This window comes from Conger conger, chromosome 2 (genome assembly GCF_963514075.1).
Source record: "Conger conger chromosome 2, fConCon1.1, whole genome shotgun sequence".
NCBI classification, from domain to species: Eukaryota; Metazoa; Chordata; class Actinopteri; order Anguilliformes; family Congridae; genus Conger; species Conger conger.
In genome coordinates this window covers 46,326,875-46,349,424 of record NC_083761.1, presented here as the reverse complement: position 1 = coordinate 46,349,424, position 22,550 = coordinate 46,326,875, and the positions used below count along the sequence as shown (strand labels likewise).

At 43.6% G+C, this 22,550-nt stretch overlaps 1 protein-coding gene across 1 annotated transcript in view; it reads left to right on the top strand.

Moving 5' to 3' along the window:
• The first annotated feature begins 261 nt into the window (after positions 1–261).
• The window catches only part of LOC133122317 (synaptic vesicle membrane protein VAT-1 homolog), a 34,763-nt gene continuing 12,474 nt past the window's right edge, over positions 262–22,550 (top strand). The window contains exons 1-3 of the mRNA XM_061232244.1: positions 262–909; positions 5,677–5,884; positions 20,808–20,978. Of these exons, the coding sequence (XP_061088228.1) occupies positions 496–909; positions 5,677–5,884; positions 20,808–20,978 (793 nt within the window). The 5' untranslated portion in view covers positions 262–495. The remainder of the gene's footprint in view (positions 910–5,676; positions 5,885–20,807; positions 20,979–22,550) is intronic.

Below are 22,550 nucleotides of genomic sequence, written 5' to 3'. Positions count from 1 at the left end.
ATTTCTCCGTTATTACCGTTAGAGTACAAACAATGTAATTGATACTACCTTTGCATAATTGGCTTAAAAGTATTTCGATATTCGTAATATTCTATTCGCATATAAATTAGCTTGAAGTGCAGCATATCCCTCAGTGAGTGAGTCATGCGCCACCACTCCCGTTCCGCTCAAAAATCCATACTCCAGGATTTGTAGCAGCCCGCTTAGTCCCACTCGTACTTTTTGTCGGAGAACAGAACTGTCAACCTCTGGCCAGCCAGACCTTGACAACGCTTCCACTCCACTCTGGGTAACCTGTAGTCTAGAGTCTGTCTCATGTTGCACTAGTAGCCTAATTTTCCGGTATAAAATAATTCTCCCATCTTTAGTGTCCGCCTTTTCACAGAGCAAGCAACATCTGCTGTTTCTCAAAGAAATACTTAGGCTAACAAAAGCATATTAACAAAGGAAACTTTACGTTTTTATTTCAACTTTGCTAAAATTATTACCATTACCATGTCTGGCGAGGAAGCACCTGCTCAACAGCAAAAATCCGAGGAACAAAAGCAAGAGACCAAAGCCACCGAAGAGCCTAAACCAGAGACCAAGGAGGAGACCGCGCCAGCAGCTGATGCATCAGCTGCGCCGGAGGCTACAGAGAAACCTCCGGAAGAAGAGGTCTTTACCTACCGGGCTCTGGTTCTCTCCGGCTATGGAGGATACGATAAAGTCAAGTTGCAGGTTAAGAAGGGGATGCCAACCCTCAAGAATGGAGAGGTGCTGGTGAGGGTAAAGGCGTGCGGTCTGAACTTCTCAGATTTGTTGGGAAGACAGGGTCTGTATGACCGGCTGCCGTCCCCGCCCGTTACGCCCGGGATGGAGTGCTCCGGAGTGATTGAGGCTTTAGGAGAAGAAGTAACGGACAGAAAAGTAAGTTTGTCTTTGCATTTTTATATCGATGAATACATTCTGATTAATATATATTATAGGTTTTCTTTAAAGTTGTTTTATTTTACTTGACAATTGTATGTGTTGTCTCAGAATGAGATAAAGGCTATCACAGCCCCAGCCATAAGCTATGTCTATGTCTTTTATAACTGCTTAATGGCTATTTGATACATATACGGATGTAAAGGCTATAAGATCAACGCTAAGCGCTGCAATAGGCTTCCTCTATTTTTGCATTTTATTAATTGTATTCTGAGGCTATTTATCATTTATTTATTTATTTATTTATTTATTTGTGTTGTCGCTTGTTTTTATGTTTATGAATCGTAAACAATCCAAACACTTTTTTTTCTCTCAACATTATGACTAAACGGGCTTAATGCATACTCTTAACTGGAAAGGTAGCCTACTTTTGGAAACACTTTTGCTGTGGTCCAATTCACTTGATTTAAGGAGTAGGCTTTGTTTCATTTTTCACGTTTTCAAATAAGGGGTAAATTGGTATACTGTTGTATTGGTTGTCTAATTGACCTATAGACTAACAATGAATTCAATGAACAGCCAGCGCCCTTCGTCTCAGCTGAGCATAAACAATACGCTCCACTGTGCGCATGTGTGATTGACAGTTTCAAGTTGGAGTTCTACTTGGCAACTAAAATCACTGTGTGGCTTACCTCCCGCTCGTCCTTTATTTCTGCGCTCTCATCCTGAAACATAACTGATTCAAAAAAAATAAAATAAAAAATCTTACAAAAATGTCTAAATCGGATATATTAGGCCACTACCCGAAATGTGTGTCTATTGTGATGCTGCAGGGTATGACTGGAACGGTGGGGTAACTGTCATCCTTCCCTTTGTTGGAAAACGCCCCTCATGTGTGGAAGAGAACGGGATGGGCGAGGCACCCGCCTGTGAGGGAAGATGTAAATCAAGCACGCCCTTTGTCAGCAGTATTGAAATATGTCAGCAAATTGACTCATTTATTATTTATGTATTCTGTTCTTATAATAAACGATCTGCCAAATTATTCGCATTCACTCTGAAGTACTATTAACGAATGCTAATAACTAACGAATCACGTGTAACCGTAAACTTGCGTTTTTTAAACAACATTCGGGAGAGTTGTTTAAAACATAAAGGGCAAGGTATTAAAATATTGACAGTGAAGCTATCGCGATTTGTACGATGAACCGTATGAATAACAGAATGACTCACGTATGACTTAACTACATCGATAATTCTGGCGGTGCTTAGCAACAGCATCGAGTTGCTGACTGAAGACTGATCCTATTGACAACACATTCTGGCAGCCACACCTTCTCACTTATTTAATTATACCATTCTATGGAAGCATTCCTTTCCACAATGCAATTTTAAATGTGGGCAATTTATTTTCTAATTAAGGTTGTTTGCTCCAAGCTGACTTAACTGCATTTGAGATTGAACTGTTTTGGAGGAAACCCACAGTTTTACAGAATTAGGCTGTGTCTGTGGGTACACCTTGTGTTTGACTGTTTCTATACCCATCCGTGGTATACCTGAATGTAGTGTCACACAGAGTCATAGCCAGACAGGAGTATATGGTGGTAAAATAAAGGATAAATATAACTGATATTTGATAGGCAATATTATATAATTAGCCTTGATGGGGTGGATACCTTGGGTTACTGATATTAAAGTGCCCCCTGCTACTGTACACAATAGCTGGCTTGCAAGTACTGTAAGTGTATTGGTGGAGTGCACGCCTGTGACACACTTGCCTGCTGTGCAGTATATGGGTGTGGGTGCTGTAGTAGTGACACGAAAGCCAGCAAAATGGCCATTTCCAGATTTGGAAAACATTGTCTGTGCTCTTGCTCCACCAGAGATGTCAGTTCTAGCATCTCAGTCTTGATATGACCGATAAAAACGGTCACATTTACATATGCAGGGGAGGACAGGGCCAGGAGGGTTGGAGTAGCTCCTCAGCTCTAGGGCTTGCCGGCATCATTGTGCCAAGATTCTGAAAATGCATTTCCATAAATAATAGACCCAGAGATGCACTTTCAGTTAATAAAATGGGTGTTAGAGAGAGAGACAGAGAGAGAGAGAGAGAGAGAGAGAGAGACAGACAGAGGAAGCAAAACATGGCACAGCTTGGGGGTTATAAGAATTTGCAGTTATTATATTGATTATAATTACTCTTTGATTTAGAAAAAGTTTCTTTGGTAAAATTACTGACTCGGTTAAGAAACTGACAAGTGCCCCACCTTGACTGTTCCTCAAGCAGACGTCTTGGCTTTAGCAGTGCAGTGCAGTGCCTGTAGCCTGGTCATGGTGTTGGGAGTGGTTGGTGTGAGTGAAAAGGGAAACTGACACCGACAGACCAGCTCCCGCCATTCACTTCCCACCAGGCCGTACCGTTTCTGCTGCGTGTGGGTTGACACTGCAATGACATCACCCTCAAATGAACTCAGAACCAGTGGGGTGCTATTTTCGGTGGGGTAGGTGGGAAGGATGATGCAATTCCAAAGCAGAAATATCGCAAAATCTACTCAGGCCTGTGTCATGGACTTGAAATCAGCAGAATTTTTTTCCTCCCCCTCTGGCATTTTCCATGTTTTTGAGTTCATCTGAGATTCCAACCCATATGTTCTCAATTACCTTCATCTGTCCCGCACTGTCGATCTGGTATTTCCTTTCCCCCACTCCCTGTCACACCAACCCTTCCAAATGATAAAAAATACAATAAAATAGTAGTTTAGTATAGAGGAGGACCCCATTCCATCTAATCATTTTCAGCTTTCTGAGTTAAAAACTGGCTGTGAAAACAACTGAATGGACAAAAAAAAATAGAAAGGCAGACATAGCACAAAAACATCTGACTACTTTATGTGTTATGTAGGAACTTGGGTCTGGAACTCCCTGTGTTTGTTGGAGTTTGGTTTGATTTGGAGAGGTCTGTGTAGCAATCCGCCTGTGGTTGACTGTCAGGGCGGAGCCTGTGGGATCCCTGGCTTCTTTCGAAGTCTCTGTGGTCCTGGGACAGGCGCTGGGAGACACCATTTCAACATGTGCAGGAGACCCGCACAGTAACGGAGGGACGAGAAGCTTGCCAATACATGCCTGGGTTACCACACACACGACAAGCATGAGAGGCTTGCTGGGGCAGACAGCAGGCCGGCTCCATTCAATGCCCGGTTAATTATTGTTATTAGTTTTTTAGCTACTAACAGTTCATTAGATTAAGCAGGGGAGAATCCCCCCTGGTGCAATGCGGGGTTAAGGGCCTTGCTCAAGGGCCCAACAGCTCTTGGGCTTAAACTACCAACCTTCTGAGTCCCAGTCGTGTACCTTAGCCACAAGGCTACTCCCCCCTTCTTGGAGGCTCCTTCACACACTGAGCAAAGAATGTTCCGGAAAATCTTTTAGGAAATAGAGCCTTCTTGGAGTAGGCCCATACTCCCTTGGTATTTTGGTACTGCCCGCCTCAGAGAATCTCTGGATCTCCACGCTGCCTCTGGACCATGAAATTGGGCCACGGTGAAGTGGGGCACATGGATAGCTAGTACAGGATGTATCATTGGGCAACTTTTCTATAATTCAGGTGTCTGCTTCCCTCTAATTATACTCTTCATTAGCTTGGCATATATGCCAAGGCATACAAATACATGGGTCAGACCATCTAAACTTCAGCAGCACTGATGGTGGAAACGAGAGAGCTAGAGAGAGGAAGAGGGAGAGAGAGTTCTCCCAGTCTGAGGAACACACAAAGTCGCATTGCATTCTCTTTCCCCTCCACTAAAAGGATCAACGTGTGGTTGTTTTTCCCAGAGGAGAAGGCGTGTTTTGTGTTTCGTGGTGAGGTGGAATTTAGCAAGGCCTTCCTGGCAGCTCCGTGCCAACAGTGAAGATTGGCCATTGTCTTGTCTCGGAGAGGAGGAAGAGTCTTACTACTTGTACTGGTAAAAAAAACCAAAACAGGAAGAGATTGAGAATGTGGAGGCTGGTGGCTGTTTCCCGCGTCCCCTTTCTGGGTGTGACCATTAATTTTACGGCACGGCTTTCCTCTGTGAAGCGGTGAGAAGAAACCATTAGCTCACATATGCCTGCCATGAACTCCAGGACATGGCTGCACTCTACTGGGATCAAGGGTTGTTTGGTGTTTGCCACTGGCAGCTGATCTTCTTGGCAATGAAAAGCTTAACTCCTGAGGGTAACAGTGAAGTACAGGGAGGGACTATGGCAACATATTTAGTAGTAGCAGCGACGCTGCATGTGTTTGGGGAAACTGTTTGATCGTACAGTCCTTCAGGTACTTAAGGTAACTTCCACTGGACTTCTAAAGGTGCTTTTAGAGCATTTGAGATTTGCCTAGGACAATAGTTTTGACAACAGGATTTTTAAGCACGCAGAACCCTTATGTCTTTACCAAAACAAATCCAATTCAACAAGTCAAATCTTTGTCTGAGAGCTGCAACTGCACCCTTGACAAACATACCCACCACGCGTAGCCCCTAGCAACACCAACCCAATAAATGCTACGTGTACCCATTAGTGGCACATAACCTGTATTTCTCCCGCAAAAGCCTGAGGTAACACATTAACATAAGAGATGGAGGGATATAAAAAATGCTTATCACCGGAAAGGGACTCTCGCTTAGTAAACAACAGGATTATCCTGACCGGAGCATAGGACAAGCCGGCTGACTGCTCTCCAAGGTTGGTGGTAAACAACAGCCTGTGACTATCTTCTCTGGCCTCTTTCAGGTGGGAGACAAGGTGCTGGTTCTGAACCGCTGTGGGCTGTGGCAGGAGGTGGTGTCTGTACCGGCCAGCCACACGTTCATCATGCCCGAAGAGATGAGCTTTGAGGAGGCAGCCGCCATCCCTGTCAACTACATCACTGCCTACATGATGCTGTTTGACTTCGGCAACCTGCGACCCAACCAGAGTGTGCTCGTCCACATGGCGGCAGGTAAGGGCTCGTCTAAGCATGCACACCAACCCCCAACTAGCGTAGTGGTTAAGGTAAATGACTGGGACACACAAGTCGGTGGTTCTAATCCCGGTGTAGCCACAATAAGATCCGCACAGCCGTTGGGCCCTTGAGCAAGGCCCTTAGCCCTGCATTGCTCCAGGGGAGGATTGTCTCCTGCTTAGTCTTATCAACTGTGCGTCGCTCTGGATAAGAGCGTCTGCCAAATGCCAATAATGTAATGTAATGTAATGTGTCCCCAACCCCCAACCCTACCTTGACAACATCTTAATGAGATTGAATTGGGAGCTCACTTCCCCTTTGAAATTATTGTCATTGTACTATTGGCAGTTATATGTGGTGCGGCCTATAGCCTTGTGGCCAAGTTCCTTAAGTTCCTTAGCCTCAGTGTAGCCACGATAAGATCAGTGCAGCTGTTGACCAAAGCCCTTAACCCAGGGGTGCAAAACAAGGGCTGATCCTTTTCAGGATTTTAATTATTTAATTGACTCAATTATATATCATCTCACAAGTGTATGAGTACCGGTTACAGCTGCAGCCTGCGAGTGTATCCTAATTATTTTACTGTGCTCAAGTAAGGGTAATTTATAGAGCTGTCAGCAAATTAAAAACAAGGCAATTGGTTGTATCAAAAACTAGTACACAAACTGGCCCTCGAGGACTGGAGATTTGCATCCATGCCTTAATCCCACATTGCTCCAGGGGAGATTGACCCCTGCTTAGTCTAATCAACTGTAAGACGCTTTGGATAAATGCGTCAGCTTCATAACTACATTACGGGCAGGAAGTGCCGAAAGTGTTGAAGTAAGAGATCCTGCTGTGAGTATAGACCTAGTAAAAACATAGACACAATGCCTTCGTGTGTGTGTCTGTCTGTCTGTGTGTAAATGCATGTATTTGCGGTTTAAATACAGTTTGATATCATAAGCTGAAAAGTTTGAGTATGATTAATAATTAACAGTCAATGATAACGTTAATCTGTAAGTGTGGAACGGTTTAGGACTGAAAAGCGTTTCCATTCATGTCATTCTGAAATGAGACCGAGGGCTTTGGGCCTAATTAACGATTAAAAGGTCCCTGTTGAGGCATGCTTAATTCATTCAGCAAGAGCACTTTCCTTTTTTGATTGCTGTAAATACATCACCAATCACTGGGGAGTGTCTGCGGCATTCATCTCCTTAGCTGGTGATCCTTTTAGATTGATAGATCAATTGGCAATTTTCCAATTAGGGGTGAATCAGCTTGAGGAGAAGGCCCTTCAGAATGAATAATTAATCAATGGCAGTCATCCAAATCTTTTGTATACCTGTTCAAAAATAAATAGTTTAGATGTTATGTCAAATTGTAACACACTGCTAATGCATTGCTTGTTTCTAAGTGTCGCCCCTTGTGTATAAACATCTGCATATTGAAAATAGATACATCTGCACAATTGTCACAGGACAGACTAGAGAGGTCAGTGAGTCTCCCTCCAGCACTTGAGTTCTTGACCACACCTCTTTCTCCGGGTCTGTTTCCTTTGCAGACTCCCTGACAGTGAGTGCAAACACAGCCTCAGATGTCAGTGTGCTACATTATGAAAGCTCTTATTTAGTTGTGAGTGTTAGGTCTGATCTTCACGCCCGGGGTTCCAGAAGTCCTGCACTGTGTGAAGCCCAATCTCCAACAAACAGCCGAGACGAAAAGTGATGAGACTGTTTTAGAACGTCTTTCGGAGAACGTTTTATCATTGCGAACCGTCTAGTTTTAAAACGTTGGCTCTTGGCGGCCGGTATTTCGAAAACTAAGCATATGAAGTCTTAGGCCTAGTAGTTTTAGAACTATTCGTTATTTAACGTTACAGTTAACTCGAGTCGTCATGGAAACAGTCGTTTGTTTGTTTACTTGGCGCTTTGGTGTGGGCTGCCTAGTCCATACTCGTGGACGTTTTTAGATTTAAACATTCTGAGATTCTGAGTTCTGAGATTTCTCTAGTCTTGTCTCGTCTCGGCGTGTAGACTGGGCTTTAAGGTACCCCACATCACTGCTGTTGAGTTTCAGGGAGTCTCCATCGTTCAGTTCCTTTTCAGAGCCACACGCCCGGCCATCTTCAACTGACACTCTTGGTTCCCATTTTGTCCTCATTAGTAGTGTTAGGGTAACCTTGCGTTCGACAGCCAGACATTCCTAGGGCAGCATGCAGTAAATCATATGATTTTATGATCACATGCTGTTGTTTTTTTTATTTTACTGTCTGCATCCTGACATACTGGAGTGCTGTCAGGCAAGGTTTTTGAAGCTGATTAATGTCTTTTTCAGGACTGAGCATCTGATGTTTCTAGAGTTCTGTGTGAAGTGTGGTGTCCATGTGTGTCTGTCTGTGTGAGCAGAGTGTGTGTGAGTATGGGTGAGAAAATATATTTTCTTTGACTTTATTCTGTTGTCAAGCTTATTTCATCCACAAATAACTATTGTGAAACCGTATTCAAGCGCTCCGAAACACAAGCCTTGCCTTGTTATCCCAGCAACAACACTGGGGATGTTGCAAGAACGAAAAATACATTTAGTAAATGTCTGTGTCAGTAAACCTTGTTTTCCCCTAATGTAGAATAATCCTTGTTTGAGTAATGACCAACACTGCTCTGCAGCAGATGCTCTTGAATACACTCCTGAATTTTTAGTGGCAAGTACAATAATATGATGCACTGCCAGCCTGCTGACTTCCTTGTTTTAGATTCAAGACCCAAACCTTATTATCTGAAGTAGGATCTGGATGGATGTAACAGCCCTTCTGTAGCCATATAGATACACATTTTGGTATGCATTTTTCCATCTCTCAGACATGGGTATTCTATATATCCACATTGTGATCGAATATCAGATCTCATACCATGTCATGGACGTCACCCTCTTGCCAAACCACATTAGCTGAAGGTGCTTTTGATGAACTGTCATTCTTCCTGTCAACACCACTGAGACTATGATCGATCAGATGACTGAAAAAGAAATGACTATGTTCACATTATTTTCTGTTTGTCTTGGAATTCATCAGTGAGTCATTGGTCGTGGCACACTGAACACACGGTTTGCCAGACCTTTTTGATGATGTGGTAACAGCATATGCCCCTGAATGAGTCTTTGGCTAACTGAGCCCTGAACACATCTTTCTGTTCATTTGCACAGACGTTTTTGGACGGGTTGAGCTCTCACTGCGCCCAGTAACTCCAAGGACCTGTCACTCCCCCAGTCAATGCACCCCGCTCCCCCTTTTTTTAATCTAATGTCTACCCACATAGACAAGTTATTCTATTATTGGGACAATAGAGTAATAATTTATGTACGAAATGGGGACAGTTTGCCTCTTTGCTGAGTCACACGCTTAATGGAGGAGCTGCTCTCCGTAGACTTCATGCCCATACAAGGACTTGAAGGAACATGGCGGCGCCCAAAAACTTCAATTACGTGGTTTCAAAACTCTTTTCGCAAGCCCGTGGATAGTCAGTGGGTGAGGTCACAGGCACTCGGTCCATATATTTGTTGTACAGCCTATGACTCAGACGAGTGAGGGATAGCGATATGGAGGAAGCATGCCCATTCTGCCGCCTGAAGCCATAAGGAGCCCCAGCCTCAGGATCCGCCCTCGGGAACCTCCCTGGGCTCCGGGCTCCGGTCCCCTCTCTCGACAATGGGTTATTGTTCACCTCGTCATTCCTCCAGACGCTCACATCTGCATCCTCCACTCCGCTCTACGAGCCCCGTGCTCGGCCCCGGTCAACACCTTCCCATCACGGAGACAGCGCGCTTTCGCTTCCTCTTGTTTTGTAAAGAGAGAGCACGCCATGACGCGGCGGGCTGGCTGTTTAGTTTCGTGATGTGAAATCTCCCTCCGACCTCTCCCTGAACCCGAGCCGACGCTGAAAGCCCTGTTTACGCCTGGACTTGCACTCAAGGACCTTCCCTCTTTGTGCCGCCTGCCAAAGTTTCATGGCTCGTCAGGGGTATAGTAGGTGTGTGTGTGTGTGTGTGTGTGTGTGTGTGTGTGTGTGTGTGTGTGTGTGTGTGTGTGTGTCTGTGTGAGAAAGAAGAAAGAAGGAGAGCAAGAGAGAGACGGTTGAAGATGTATTGTAGAAACTTTCCTATAAAATATGAGAAGAGTAGGGGGGAGAGAGAGAAAGAGAGAAGCAGAGAGAGTGCCATCTGCACAATCCAGAGAGAGAAAGTAGGGTAGAGGTAGAGGTGAAATGAGAGTTTGGAGCAGTACATAGAACATTTGTAAATCAGTATAGTTCATTTGGAATGTATGAATGAGAAGTAGAGACTTGGAGCACATGAGACAGAAAACAGTTGAGTAGCAGATATGATGGTGAAGAAGAGGGCAGACAGCATGGTAGAGAGAGGAAGAAACTGAGTGGGAGTTTGTGCATTTGGAAGCCAAACAATCAGAATTTAGTTTTAAAAAATTTAGTGTTGCAGAAAGTGTCAACCTGTTAGCTGCATGAAGTAATAGGTTCCAAGCAGGACACTGTGGTTTATGCTGACATATGCAGCATATGATTGGGCAACGTCTAGATATCTGTTTATCAGTCCACATACAGTGGGCTCCAGAATAAATAAAAATGGAGAAAGAAGGCTGCATATAATTAACAACCTGGATAATCATCTATATTTTATCCTCAAACATACAGGAAAACCTTTTACATTTACTCTCATGTTTCAATGTTTTTATTCAGTAAATCTAAAACCCAAAGGTGCCAAAATTATTGGCACGCCAAACAATTATTGTAGATAAAATCAAACAAAGTGAATTTGGAAATACAATACCAAAGGAACTACATTGTGTCATTACATCACTTCCTGTTTCATTAGAGTATAAAAGCTAACAAGCATGCAAAATCCCTTCAGCATGGGAAAAGCCAAAGAACTGTCAATTCAGAAGACACAGATGGTAATTGTCGGGTAATGGGTACCAGAAACTACATAAACAATTAAACATACCACTTAGCACTGTAAAGGAAATAATAAAAAGGCATAGCACATATGGAATGATTGCAAACTTGCCAGGAAGAGGATGCAAGTGCATATTATCCTCATGGACGGTAAGGAAGATTGTGATGGAGGCCATAAGTAACCCAAGAATCACAGTTTAAGAATTGCAGAGATTGGTTGTGTCTTGGGATCACCAAGTCTAAAAACAAAACATAAAATGGCACCTGGTTACCAGCAAAACTCCAGAAAAGGGTGGCAGGAAGACAGCCCTTGCTGAGCACAATAAAGAAAATCTGCAGTTTGCCAGACCTCATTGGAATTGTGACTGGAAGAGAACGCTATGGTCAGGTGAGACCATGAAAGTTTTGGCTATACACATCATCAACATGTTTGCTGGCAAAATGGAGTGCCTGCAAGGAGAAACACCTCATACCTACTGTCAAATATTGCAGTGGGTCATTGATGTTTTGGAGATGTTTTACTGCTAGTGGTCCATGGGGCACTACAATGGTACAATGAATTCAACTAGGAAATCTTGGCAGAAAATCTGGTTGCCTCTGCTAGTAAGTAGATTGTCTAAGAGGACAATGACTCCAAGCATACATCAAAATCCACACAGAAATGGTTAAGCAAAAACAACAACCATTTTCTGCAATAGCCATCTCAGTCTCAAATCACACAAAAAACTTGTGGACAAGGATATCAATGATTGTGCATGGAGGAAAGGTAAAAAATCCATCCTAATGTGTCCTCTAACCTTATCACAAATTATAGGAAAAGATACATGGCTGTCATCTGTCAGGGGGTGTTTGCAAAAGTAGTAAATGAGGGGTGCCAATAATTTTGAAACCTCTTTTCTGGGGAAAAAATTTTTTTATTTAGAAAATGTAAGATTTGCTTGATTCCACTGAATCATGAATTAAGTGCACATGTTGAAAAATAAGGCTTATCCATCCATCCATTATCTGAACCCGCTTATCCTGAAGAGGGTCGCAGGGGGCTGGAGCCTATCCCAGCATACATTGGGCGAAAGGCAGGAATACACCCTGGACAGGTCGCCAATCCATCGCAGGGCACACACACAATTCACTCACACACTCATACCTATGGGCAATTTAGACTCTCCAATCAGCCTAACCTGCATGTCTTTAGACTGTGGGAGGAAACTGGAGTACCCGGAGGAAACCCACGCAGACACAGGGAGAACATGCAAACTCCGCACAGAGAGGCCCCAGCCGACGGGGATTCGAACCCAGGACCTCCTTGCTGTGAGGCGGCAGTGCTACCCACTGCACCATCTGTGCTGCCAGAAAATCAAGCTTATGTCAACTGTATTATTTTTTTAATCGACAGCCCTTTTTGTGCATATTTCTCAAGGGTACCAATAATTCTTGAGCCCACTGTATATAGCCAGTGTGGTACAAGCCAGAATCAGAGTCTATGAACTCCACAACAAAGTGGCATCATGCCCAGTAGTTGACTTATTTATTCTGGGAACTAATGGAGCTCTTGTCTCGACTCTGAAGCCTGACATCATCTCCCATAACAGGATACTGGACTCTGCTCTTTCACCAGTGCGCTCTTATGAAAACCTCAGCCAACCAATAGGCACTGGCCTCTTGTGCCCAAGTCACAGGCCTGTGTGTTTCCTGAACAGCAGTCCACCTGTTGAAACTGCCCATTGAAACTGCATAGCAGTATTATCCCTGTGCTTAAATTTGGTATGAAAGTGGCAAATTTTTGTCATTACCAATATATGTTCACTGTCTGGAGAATGGTCATTAGTTGGTGTGAATGGGATGTGTGCAGGACCTGCAAACCATAAATGCGTATTCCATTGCCTTTCATAATACAGTCTGCTCTGGCATTTCAGTGAATTTCAGAAAAGATGGCTACATATTTAACACAACATTCTGTTGCAGAAAAACAGACATGACATCTGTGCCATCTGCATTGACTAATGCTCTTATATATTGACGTAATCTCCTGGTGAGTGCAACATTGCCTGGTTGGTGAGAAGAGTTGTGCAGTTCACAGTGTGAATCTTATGTTCAAAATCACTTATGTTAAAAAGCGGTGTTAACACTGTTGTGGTTGCTATGAAAGGGAATTGGAGTGCTTTTTATACAGAGCAACAGCGTAACAAGAAACTTGATTGTCTCTCTACATAAATAGCTTCTGGAAGAAAACAATGTAGGGGTCTCTTGTGTGGTGTATTGCATTAAGGTGCTTGTGCTTAGTTTTGTTCAGATGGGCATAGGTATTGTTCATCATTGGCTGTCATTGGCGGCATCCCTTTACACTCACTCATTAGTGCCTCCTGTGGTTGATGAAATCATGTCAGCTGCATAGTCCCGTAGTACACCAAATACACAGTTCAGCTCAGACATTACAGAATGAAAAAGAGCCAAATGGTCCCGGAGGGGAAACTGGAGAGCAAAATGGCTCATAGCTCAAGTCAAGGAATTGCCAACCTAAAGCAGAGTGGCAAATTGCACCCTGAGATCTGCTACATGTTGCATTCTGTTTATGGAGTGCACCTGCTCTGACAGAGCTCACTCCAGGTCTTAGTCTGACTGAAGGTGTTGTGTGTGTCTATGCTTGCTGTGGATTGTTATCCTGGATATCCATATGGAAAGATACACAAATGTCCCCAATAGCTAGGATTGTGATCGTTTTTGAGATCCTCTGTCCACTCCATTTGTGTGCCAAATTATAGGTTGGTAGGAAGGGCCAAATACAACAGACCCAGTATAGAGACAGGTCAAGATATCTAATTAAATCTCATACAACAGCTGTGGTCACCGGACTTTCTCTACTGAAGCTGTGTGTGTGTGCGTTTGTGTGTGTGTGTGTATGCGTGTGCATGTGTGTGCGTCCATGCCTCTGTCGAGGTGCAAATGTGTATATGATTAGCGTACACACATTAGGTTCAGTACAGATTGAATATCAAGATCTGGAATGCCTCCACAAGCTCACACTATTGATGCTGACCAGAGAAAAACCTGGAAGTAAAATCAATAATGCAGTACAAAATCAGCACTATTTATAGTGTGACATCCCACATCATCTTACTGTAATCGCTATGCTAATTCTGCAATGCATTTACACTTCCACCACGATAAACGCCCACGCATTCATTCATGTACAGTGCAATGGGTAGTGATTGTGTTATCACACTTTTGAAAATGCTCGTAGTATTCATTTTTACTTCTCCTTGCCTTGAGTCTTTGGTTTAACTGCATTCAGAGATGGTTTGCGTAACTCTCCCCCCCCAGTGGAAACTGCTTTAGCAGCTGCACTCTGTGCAGGCTCCAACACTGTGGGCTCCAATATAGTGTGCGAGATCAGTGTGTCCGATTCCCTTAAATACCCTAACCCCCCAACCCCCTGTCCCAGTCAGCAGAACGCCCCTGTCTTTCGGTCCAACCTGTCAAAGTGGAGTGTCTACATCCGCACCTCCATGAAAGAAAAAACTATCTTGGTACACATCATGATAGAAGACACCTGTGGTTTTATATCTGTGTTTCTCTGTCTCTAACTCTATTCTGTACAGATGTTTTCACTTTGATGGGTGTGGAAATGTTGGCTGAAAAGATCACAGTGAATTCTTTAGGGTTAGAGGAAATTCCTTTATATTTTGGCTGGCTGACCACCTCATTAGGTCTTCAATATGTAGAGCCAGATTATGTCAGAGGGAGAGAGTGTGAGACAGCCCTGTCACTGTGTATTTGGCTCCTTCAATTGCACTCATTGAGAAACCATATTTGACATTGGTTAGATTTTAGGGGTAAACAACCTAATTACACCTAACTGAAATTAATATTAGTTGCTGGAATTTTCTTAACTGTGAGTATGCCACAATGCCTTTGGGTTGTTGGAGTGCATATGCCCCACCTCTCCTTGAAGGTTTGGAAGTCTCCCAGATTTCAGCACCTGCTCCTTGGGCATAATTCCACAAATCAGCAATGTGCACTAAAGGCAAAGTGAAGTTTATAAATGCTCATTCCTGTCATGAATTGACAGATAACCCCACCCCCACTCTGTTTGCACTCTGAGCAGTCCACTCGCTTGCTTGGTTGGTCAGTCTCAGAATTTTCGGCAAGGGTTGGATATCTGGGAGTACTGAAATTTCACAGTGGGGTGCAAAAATTTGGGCACCGCTGGTATAAATGTTTACATGGGACCTCTGCTAATTTGAAAGTTACGTTTTTTTTTTAAAGGACCCTGTTCAAAAGTTTGGGAACCTTTTGGGACTATTCTTCGTTACTTTTTAAAAACATGATTACTACAGCCCAGACCCAGGTGATTTACTCGTTAGGGCTTCAATAAGTCAGGTGAGTATAATTCCTAGGCTGAACTCTTTATTCTGAAGTAACTCCATGCCTTCTAAAGTATCCAACTGCAATGGCTGTTATGTCTGGTGTTAACAACCATTCCTCTAAACAGTTGTCCAAGGATGTTAGAATGAGGATGTTCATTTCAACCAAGAAGGAGAAAGCTACAAAAAACTCTCTCAATGTTTTACACTACCTATTTCCACTATCAGAAACATTATTATAAAATGGACGATAAATGGAACAGTTGAAGTTGAGGCAAAGTCTGGAAAACCAATAAATATTTCAGATAGATTGGCCAGAGACCTGGTGAGAAATGCTCAAAAGAGTGTGCTCACATCACTGCAAAAGAGCTGCAAAAAAGAGTAGCAAACACAGGTATAGTTCCTCACAGGACAACAGTACAACGTAATTTTTTCAAGTCTGAAGTATGCAAAAGAAAACATTGAGAAGACTGAAGCCTTTTGGACCAATGTGCTTTGGCCTGACAAAACCAAAATTGGCCAAACTTTTTGGCCATCACCAAAGAAGGTATCTTTGGAGAGAAAAGGGTGAAGCCTTTGTAGAGAAGAACACCTTGCCAACAGTGAAGCATAAAGGAGGATCCATTATGCTTTCGGATTGTGTGGCAGCTGGCGGCACAGGAAATATTGCGCAAGTGGAAGGAAGAATAGATTCCACCAAATATCAGGAAATTCCATAGTCTAATGTTCAAAGGTCCGACCAGACATTACATTACAGTCATTAAGCAGATGCTTTATCCTGAGTGATGTACAATAGAGTGCAAATCAGAACCAGGGACAAGTGCATTGAAGATCGTAGAGGAAAGTTGACTTGAATTTGAAGTTGACATTGAAGTTGAAGAGAGAAGTTGAACAATGATCCAAAGCATACCTAGAAAGTATCTCCAGGAAAGACGGATAAAGGTTTAGGAATGGCCACCACGGTCCCCACACTTGAATATTATAGAAAATGTGTGGAGAGATCTCAGACATGCCTTACATCCAAGGAGGCCAATGAATATTTCTGAGCTAGACATGTTCTGCCAGGTAGAATAGGGAAAAATTCAAAAAGCAAGGATTGAAAGACTCTTCGCTGGCTACAGGAAGTGTTTACAAGCTGTTATAGTTGTTATAGCTGTAATGGCTCTGAGTTACATAAAGTGAGTGTTTCCATTGTTGTACACCCTCAAGACAAAGGAAAAGACTGCATACATGAGTGGAAAAGTGACAGTAGAATGTTGGAGAAGGAGAGAATGCATGAGAGAAATAGGTGTGGGGGGATAACATGTGATGATGGACTATATTAATCTGTGCACATATTTGCAGAAATGAGCAATGTAGGTTACTACTTCTCTGGTTTCTGTGTATGCATGTGTATCTGTTTGTGTGTGTGCGTGTATGTGTGGATGAAAGTGGGGCTTGGCACCAGCTCTTGTGGCCTTGTGAGGGGAAGCTGGTGGTGTCACAGGGCTGGCAGGCTGTCTCAGCTGTGAGAGAGCACATCCAGGTCACTCTGCTCCCAGGAGAGAATGTAAAACTAAATATACTGGCAAAAAGAGCTGCCTCACTGCTACTCTGTTGTAGTGTTAGCACCGATATTACTTTAGATCAACTGGATAGCCAACCCTTACCACCGTCCGTAACTCGTTCGATGGGAAGTGTACTCCACTGAGTGCAAGAGCTTCCTGTTGTGTCTTAAATATACACTTAACCTCCTAAGACCCGCACTCTTTTTTGGTATGCATTTTTAATTTCTCTTTGCTATTTGGGCTTATTGGGACCTGATAAGTATAAAAACTAAGCATCATCTTTTGACATGATGTAGTTTTTGAGAAAAATGATGTCCACATATGTGGACTCTCGGTCTTAAGAATGAAGTATTATGGTTGTACAGCCCAAAATGTGGAGTCCACGCATGTGTACGCCAGGTCTTAGGAGGTTAAATATAGGCCATATGGCAAATGCAGTATGTGCTCTACCAAAATCACTCCCCAAAACATATGTTGAGTATTTCACCACAGGTTAGTGATCTATCTCTCTCACTAGCTATCTAGCTAGCTGGTTAAAGAGATAAAGGACCATGTTTTTCGGAATCAACATCGCACAGCGCATTGGTGTAGTCACCTGGCGAGGTGCGTGACTATTGAGTGTTGTCATTTTTTATTAAGGCCAAACATATATTAAGGGCTAATTTTAATTCCCCATTAAACCTGTTGCTATACCTATTAATCCCTGACTGTTCCAGTGCTATCACACCCTGACTGAGCCAGTGCTATGCCTATATCCCATCCATCCATCCATCCGTTATCTTAACCCGCTTATCCTGAACAGGGTCGCAGGGGGGCCGGAGCCTATCCCAGCATACATTGGGTGAAAGGCAGGGATACACCCTGGACAGGTCGCCAGTCCATCACAGGGCACACACAGCATTCACTCACACACTCATACCCATGGGCAATTTAGACTCTCCAGTCAGCCTAACCTGCATGTCTTTGGACTGTGGGAGGAAACCAGAGTACCCGGAGGAAACCCATGTGAACACAGCGAGAACATGCAAACTCCACACAGAGAGGCCCCGGCCGACCGGGATTGAAACCCAGGACCTCCTTGCTGTGAGGCAGCAGTGCCACCCACTGCACCATCCGTGCTGCCATTACCTTAAACACACTATTCTATAACTAAGAAATACTGACACGTTTTTCAAGTATTTCTTAAGTTTCTGACTTTAACAGACAGGAGTAGTACATTCAATGTTGAGACCATCTGGTTGACCTATAGGAATATCCATTTTTACTTATGTGTGAAACCCTGTGGCAGCAGGTTCAAATCAAGCAATACTGTAATACAGCACCTTCGTAGAGATGTGAAGAGCTTAGACAGAATGCTAAAGTTTCACAGTAATCAGCTGTAACCATATGTGTTTGTGCCTGTGTGTATGCGTCCTCAGTGCTTGTTATAATTGGGACAGAGAAAGCATGCTGTTGTGGTTGTTGGACTGAAGAGAGAGTGTCCATTCTCCTTTCTATTTTTCACCCGTTCCAAAGTACTTTGTGGCTGGACCATGAATCACTATGGAACATTACTTGGTTCAGCCAAGGAGTTTCTATTGCTGTTGATATTGTTGTTGTTATTTAAGTAGTTAAGTAGTTCTAAAGTTAAGCAGTGTGATGGAACATTGGTTCAATGGTAGGAACAGAAATCCACATTGTTGCTAAAGTTATTCAGTTTAGTATCTTGTAAGTGTGGGGCAGACTCAGGGAGAACTGTATAGCCTGAAACTCGGAATGACTGTGCTCACAAACACTCAAGCACACACACACAGACACACACACACACACACACACACACACATACGCACACAGTGTGATCTAAAATCCAGAAGGAAAGATTTTTCAGTTTCTTCAGTTCTGCAGTTTGGAAAGCTCCTGAACAAATTAGTCACTTGTAAGTGCAGGGCTTGGCTCCTGCTCAACACCTAATGCATTCTGATTCTGATGGAATAAAATCCAGCGAAACAGAGATGACTTCTCTGCTCCCTCCCTCTCATCCAATTTGGCTCTGGTCTCCTTGGCAACTCCTCTTTACTTCAGGCGAGTTCAGCGTGCTCTCTGCAGCTCACCGTGCTTATCAAGGATTACTGTCATTGCTTTGTAACATTCAGGGTTGGTTTCAGGACGAGAATTCAAGGTCTGTTGGATCAGAAGCAACGGCGGTGAATGCTAGTTTTTTTGGTCCTCCTATTGTGGATGTGAAAGGCAAAAAAAAAGTTCTACCATAGTAACCTGTGAGGTACGAATTGGTGTGTCAGAATTGTGGGCACGTGTATGTCCGTGTGTCTGGACTACATCTGGAAAACCCATCCCTTCTAACCACACACTCACACTTCTACTCATAACATTGGCGAAGACAATGTTTCAAGCAATTCCACGATATATTCATTTCGGTCTGTTGAAAGTTATTAATTACACTGTTATTCCTGGTCAGTGGCTTGTGGAAGTATTTATTTTATACGTAGGGTTACATTCTAACTATGTTGTGTGGTGCAACATTTATTTTAGTACTGGGTAAGTTGTAATTTATTAGCAACTGGGCTTAGTTCTTACATACTCACAGCTGGTGGAACCAGCCCCTGCTGCCGAGGGGATGAGCGTGGGACACATGTCTGGTGCCTGTATCTGTGAGCAGACTGGGCCTCTGTTCCTGTCCTCTTTGTCTTACACTGAGCATCTCTGTAAGCTGGATCTACAAACAGGTGGTCAGACCTTCATTTGTACCTTTGATTCATCAGCCTTGGGCAATAGCTGGATGAGCTTGGAAATCAGCACATTTCCTGAGTGAAGGACTGAATGTTTACTGCATAGTTAAGCAAAATCATAAATTTCAGAAAATGCTTAGAGGGCAGTAAACTGACTAATAGCACTGCACTTGCTTGTGGTTAGGAACAGTGCACTCTGTGATTGTGTATCCCCTCTGGGACAGCTGTGTATAAACCCCTGAGGATTGTACTGCCATAGAATGGCTCCCAGGAAACCAAACCTCTCTGTCGAATTTACTCTCAGAAAAAGCACTACCACCTCACCTCCCCTGAATAAAGGTGTCTTTAAAAAGAATGGTAATGAGCATATTTAAATAAAACATGGTCTGAGTCTCAATTGCTTCGGGTGTCACATTTGTGTTGTATTTTATGTATTTCTGAATCTCCTCACCAGGGTAACCGAAGGAATCTAATTACACTTAATGATTTTCTACCTGGCGCACAATACAATGACGTCTGTATTTTTGTTGTATGTGACCGCACACATTACTGAGACCTTTTATGAGCAACACAAATACATACATAATGAGATTTCTTGTTATCATTTGGGTCCAATTTGAGGGAATGGGTTATTATGGGAATTTGAATAATATCTATTCTGTTTTCCATGATTTGTAATTTGGTCTCAGTATTTCTCTCTCTCTCTGAGTCTCAGTGTTTCTCTCTCTCTCTGAGTCTCAGTGTTTATCTCTCTCTCTGAGTTTCAGTGTTTCTCTTTCTCAGTCTCAGTGTTTCTCTCGCTCTGAGTCTCAGTGTTAGTCCCTCTGTAAGTCTCAGTGTTAGTCCCTCTGTAAGTCTCAGTGTTAGTCCCTCTCTGAGTCCCAGTGTTAGTCTCTCTCTGAGTCTCAGTGTTAGTCCCTCTCTGAGTCTCAGTGTTAGTCTCTCTCTGAGTCTCAGTGTTTCTATCTCTGAATCTCAGTCTTAGTCCCTCTCTGTGTCTCAGTATTTCTCCCACTTTGAGTCTCAGTGTTTCTCCCACTCTGAGTCTCAGTATTTCTCTCGCTCTGAGTCACAGTGTTTCTCCATCTCTGAGCCTCAGTGTTTCTCCCTCTCTGAGTCTCAGTGTTTCTATATCTCAATCTCAGTCTTAGTCCCTCTCTGTGTCTCAGTGTTTCTTCCACGCTGAGTATCAGTTTTTCTCCTACTCCGAGTCTCAGTGTTTCCCCCTCTCTAAGTCTCAGTGTGTCTCCCACTCCTAGTGTTTTCCCCTGTCTCATGAGTTTTCAGTGTTTCCCTCTAAGCCTCCCTCTCACATCTCTTCCATTCCTTGTCTCATTCCTCAGGTGGGGTGGGAATCGCTGCCACCCAGCTTTGCAAGACAGTCCAGGATGTGACTGTGTTCGGCACGGCGTCAGCCAGCAAGCATGAAGCCATTAACCAGGGTGGGGTCACGCACACTATTGACTACCGGACACAGGACTACGTGAGTGAGGTCCGCAAGATCAGCCCCAAAGGTGAGGGTGCGACTGCACATTTCCCAGAGTTTCAAGGACAACTCCCAACTCCTATTCCTTACAGATACCATTCTAATGTGTAGCTGGAACGTATCTAGTGGATGGGTTTTACTATGTGTAATAAATATTTAAAAAATATATATATATATAAACTGCTGCTGAGTGTGATTGAACCTTATGATTCAACATTGTTTAGTTTAATGATATGACTAATTATAATTACTATATTATTCAATAACGATTATTGTTGTCTCCAGGATTTTTCTTCAGGAACGTTAATAACAGAGACATACAGAATTCCTGCTCTCCCCTGTCATTTCAAATAAAACCTTTTCCTGACACTTTAGACACATATACAGAGCCTAATATGGCCTGGCAGGTGGTAACTGTTACATCCTAATAAAGCATTTTCCAAATACCAACCTTGTCAGTGCCTACCATGCCATGTCAGGGTGATAATTGGCCATAGTGTCACCCCGGGAGGATTGGAGAGTTTCCTCACTCAATCTGTACACTAGCTTCTCTGTTCCAATGGATGCCTGCAGTCTGCCTGCCCCAAATGCGTAATTGTTTTGGATTCAAATGCTTATCTGTGCTCAACTGATCCTGCCTGCTGCAACTGAGCCAGCCAAGAGGGCCAGAAGGTGGGGTCTACTCTTTTTAAGAGTATTCCATGAGTTCCAATACACTAGACAAGCTCAGTAAAGCGTAGAAAAGTATTTGCATCTTAAACAATTACGTATTTGACCCAGGTCTGGTGCCAGCTGTGCCATCCTCCAGCGCCGTGGATCCATAGCCCTCCTGGGGAACTGCCGGCAGCTGGCTGCTTGCATTTCGGAGGACATGTTCTGTTTTGTGCTAACCGGCTCTGACAGTAGATGTTCCAGCAATGGGACATGCCTGCCAGTAAAACTGGGCTTTGCAGATTGGCAGATTTCATTCCTGGATCAATCACTGCGTCATGGCTGGTGATGTCAGCAGTTTGAGCACTGTATGATACAGTACTTAAATCTGCCAGTGTGTTTGATATTCAATACATTACAAGTAAGCATTCGTTAATGTACGCTCAGTGACCACTTTAGGTTAGGTAGACCTGTACACCTGCTTGTTACAGCCAATCGTGTGACAGCAACTAAATGCATAAAAGCATGCAGACATGATCAAGAGGTTTGCCTGTTTTTCAGACCGTATGTCAGAATGGGGCGGCACGGATGGTGCAGTGGGTAGCACTGCCGCCTCACAGCAAGGAGGTCCTGGGTTCGAATCCCTGTCAGCCGGGGCCTCTCTGTGCGGAGTTTGCATGTTCTCCCCGTGTCTGCGTGGGTTTCCTCCGGGAACTCCGGTTTCCTCCCACAGTCCAAAGACATGCAGGTTAGGCTGATTGGAGAGTCTAAATTGCCCATAGGTATGAGTGTGTGAGTGAATGGTGTGTGCGCCCTGCGATGGACTGGCGACCTGTCCAGGGTGTATTCCTGCCTTTCGCCCAATGTATGCTGGGATAGGCTCCAGTCCCCCTGCGACCCTGTTCAGGATAAGCGGGTTAAGATAATGGATGGATGGATGGATGGATGT